This window comes from Vitis riparia, chromosome 1 (genome assembly GCF_004353265.1).
Source record: "Vitis riparia cultivar Riparia Gloire de Montpellier isolate 1030 chromosome 1, EGFV_Vit.rip_1.0, whole genome shotgun sequence".
Taxonomy (NCBI): domain Eukaryota; kingdom Viridiplantae; phylum Streptophyta; class Magnoliopsida; order Vitales; family Vitaceae; genus Vitis; species Vitis riparia.
Genome location: NC_048431.1, coordinates 20,273,715 through 20,277,185, shown reverse-complemented (window position 1 = coordinate 20,277,185; position 3,471 = coordinate 20,273,715). Strand labels below are relative to the sequence as shown.

At 36.9% G+C, this 3,471-nt stretch overlaps 1 protein-coding gene across 1 annotated transcript; it reads right to left on the bottom strand.

Moving 5' to 3' along the window:
• Positions 1 to 1,382: 1,382 nt before the first annotated feature.
• Positions 1,383 to 2,877, bottom strand: LOC117921265 (GEM-like protein 5). Its single transcript, XM_034839146.1, has 3 exons — positions 2,425 to 2,877; positions 2,057 to 2,331; positions 1,383 to 1,923 (listed from the first exon to the last, which is right to left on the bottom strand). The coding sequence occupies exons 1-3, from the start codon at positions 2,786 to 2,788 to the stop codon at positions 1,702 to 1,704; spliced, it is 861 nt and encodes a 286-aa protein (XP_034695037.1). The 5' UTR covers positions 2,789 to 2,877; the 3' UTR covers positions 1,383 to 1,701.
• Positions 2,878 to 3,471: the final 594 nt, after the last annotated feature.

Sequence of the window (3,471 nt, the reverse complement as noted above, 5' to 3'; positions counted from 1 at the left end):
AATTCCTTCCCTTAGAACTGTACTTGAGAATTTCCTACTTCATATGACTCAACAGTCATTTATTTTGGTCTATGAGGAAATCTTTTCCAAAAAAAAGTATAAAATTATGGTGTTATATATAAAAATTTAGTAAACATTTCCAGAAAGTTTGTGGGCTTACAATGAAGCATGAAATCTGAGAAACACAAGGATCAAAGAAGGCTACATTTTCCATAAAATACCATGAGAGCGAGATGCCGCAAATTCAATTTTTCTTGGGCCAAGCCTTTTTGAAATTGGAGTAAGGCCCAAACCAAAATTCTGAATGGTAGATTACTAGAACCTAGGCCCAAAAGCTTGGACCAGCCCCCATTTCCAGCCTCGAGGGCCCATTTCCCCTGAATTTTTTCCCCTTCTTTCCCCTTGACCAAAGACATCATGATAGTTCAACTCTCTTAACAAGGCAAGTCATCAATTGCGACTTTAGCCCAAATCAACAATTTAAAATTATACTTAAAGCTAGAAATAGCTAAAACCCTGTACTTAAGACTTTGAACATTTTAATTAGGAAGTTTTTAGACTTGAATTATTTTTCCTTTTATTTTTCTCCTTCCCTTTGCCTTTAATAAACAAGAAAATGGCATCTAAGATAGCTTAATAAAGAAATTCTTTGTAAAAGGAAACAACATATGTAACGATCTATACCTAATCGTGTAAATATTATCTACTTTAGACTTAAACGAACTTTCACAATTTTAAAACGCATCTAAAAACTTATATATATATATATATATAACATTATAAACTCTTTCCCCTATCCAATGTAAATATCATAATTAACCTCCCCTACTATAAATATAATGTCTTTATTGTGTCTTACAAGATTATTAAACCAAATAAACAGACATTTCTCATGACACCAAACAAACCAAACAAACAAACATAATATCAATTATTATACCATTTCTAACTATTCATTTTTAATAATGTGAATATTATCTGTTTTAAGTAAAATAATCTTTTATAATTTTAAAACATATCTACATAGTTAAAAAAAAAAAAAAAATCATAGTTATATAATATCAAAAACTTTTTTTTTTTTTTATAAAATATAACATGTTTGTTGATAATTTGTTTTTTGCATTAAAAAAAATTACTTTATTACAAGAAAATTAATACTTTTTAATTTATTAATAATAAAAATATTAAATATACCAATCTTTTCTTTGTTTGTACTCATTTTGATTTGCTTTTTAATATGACGGTTCCAAACCCCTTTCGGTTTCTTTTTTAATAAGACGGGTCTAGAGAAAAATATCACCCACCAATTGTTTTTTTTTTTTTTCCCCTTTTAATAAGTAGGTCCAAGGAGGAAACTTGTATTTAACATCACCCATATCTGCTTGGTATAATCAAAATTAACATTCACACTCCTCTTTATCCACATCCAACCTAATCTCAAAACTGTTACATCAATGGAATAACTTCTCAACTTCTCAGATTGAAAGTGATAAAAGACATTTTACTAGCTCCACTGAAATAAACTCTGGCCCAAAGCTTCGAACATCCAAAATTCACAAGAGGCATGATCATGTATATATATATATATATATACTCAAACAAACAAACAATCCAACAAATGCATAAAGAAAAGAAAGCAGAACTGCATGGTAGCTAGGAATCGAACAAACACATAAGATCAGAAGATAGTTCCGGTAACTTCTACTGGGATGATGCGCCAGCTACTGGTCTTACTGCATTTTCATGTGCTCTGAACTCTGAGGTGCTGCTTAAGAGATGATGCACCGCCTTCTCAAAATTAACGAACCCCATGAACCAGAAGTCATGCCCATCAATGGTCAGAATCTGGATGTATTTTTCAGATGAATTTTCTCGCATAACCACTGGGTTGACGGTGCCTATGTTCCCCAAAGGTATCACAACCTGTTCAAGAAGCACATATCATGTTGTAATGATCAGATTTCAAGTTCTGATTAAGAAGCCTAATTTTCCAATCATTTCTTGCTTATTTTCTGAGCAGTCAAACAGAACTAGCTAGTAAGCATTCATGTTTTACCTTGTAGTAGCTCCAAGCCTCCTGCCCAGATGGAGCGGTGAAGGATAAGGGACGGTCACTGCAGAAAGCCACACAAGCAGTTGACAGATAGAGGGTACCGGCAACAGGGCCGGTAGAGGTAGACAGATAACAGGCAAAAGTCTTCTTCAGCTTCTCATTTGGATCTGTTGCAAAAGTCTGCTTGTAGAGAGACTCAAACCCACCTTCTGTGATCGCCTTTGCCGTCAAATTTACCTTCCCCCATGCAGTTTCCGACACCGAGTGCCCCATCTTCACTGCAAATTATTAGGATACATGTTCTCAACTTGGACAAAATCCCCTAACAGTGATTGAAATTAATGAAGTTTCTGAACATGAAATTAACTTACAGTTGTGCCAGATGTTTCTGCCAATGGTTTCAGCCTTTCTGCTCCATGAATTGAAGGTGTGAATGACAGGCTCAAAAGGGTTGTTGCTGGGCTTCTCAACAGGGGAGTACTGAACATAAGGCTGGTGGTAGGTATGCTGGTGCTCATCAGCCCTCCACAGGGCTGCCTTCTGGTTGTCTGGGTGCACAGTGGGCACTGCTGGTGCCCCCATCACATGGGTTCCCCATTTCTTGGCGTCCTCATCAGAAGATTGATGCAAAGAAGATGAGGATGATGGTGATTGATGATGAGAATCTGACTCTTTGGCCCTGGGAGATGGAGGAGACTGTTGATTGTGCTGTGGGTCTTCTGATGTGCCAGTCATGGTAGCTAAAATTAAAACAACAAAGATAGTAGACTTTCTGGGAATCAAGATAAGAACAAGGGCTCGATTTGGGAGGTGGGTTTGAAGAAGTTCAGTTTTATAGATATAAATTTGTAGACTGTGCACACGGTTTTGTTTATTTCCTTAGCCAATAAGCATATGGGTTGCCTACCGCCTAGAAGACACCCAGATGCTTCTGGATCATGCCACGCATTCATTTCTTCAGGGCCCCCACTTAAAGATTTATTTGCTTTTGCTGGGTTGGATTGAAGCATGAATTGGGGCCTTTAGGGTTGGCTTTTTAAACCTGAGCCAAGCATTGGACCGGGTCCAATTGAAAATCTATCCAAACTAGTGGAACTGTTTTTTGGGCTCTGGGCTGATCCAAGTTGCGGCCCCAATTTGAGTAGAGTTGATATTGGTGGTTGATTCAGTTGGGGTTATAGTGGTAACCTTTGATGGAGGCTGCTCCTCAATGATTGTCATGATATGTTTCTAAAATCATTCCCAAACAAACTCTAATGGGAAGGTAGTTGGATTATAAAACTCATCCCATCAGATGGGTCGTAAAGTTTCTTGCTGAAAGAGGAAATGGGGGAATGTTGGAGCAACAAGTAAATCAGGGTTCAGTTCACATGTCAGGTCCCAAAGTGTAGAAGGATGTAGAACAGTACAACAGCAAG

What these genes read in the sequence shown, in the direction of transcription:
- LOC117921265 (XM_034839146.1), bottom strand. Translation starts at nt 2,788, where the DNA reads ATGACTGGCACATCAGAAGACCCACAGCACAATCAACAGTCTCCTCCA. An exon ending in CAGAAACATCTGGCACAACT is followed by an intron (nt 2,332 to 2,424) that starts GTAAGTTAATTT and finishes AATAATTTGCAG; the next exon opens with TGAAGATGGGGCACTCGGTG. An exon ending in AGGCTTGGAGCTACTACAAG is followed by an intron (nt 1,924 to 2,056) that starts GTAAAACATGAA and finishes CTTCTTGAACAG; the next exon opens with GTTGTGATACCTTTGGGGAA.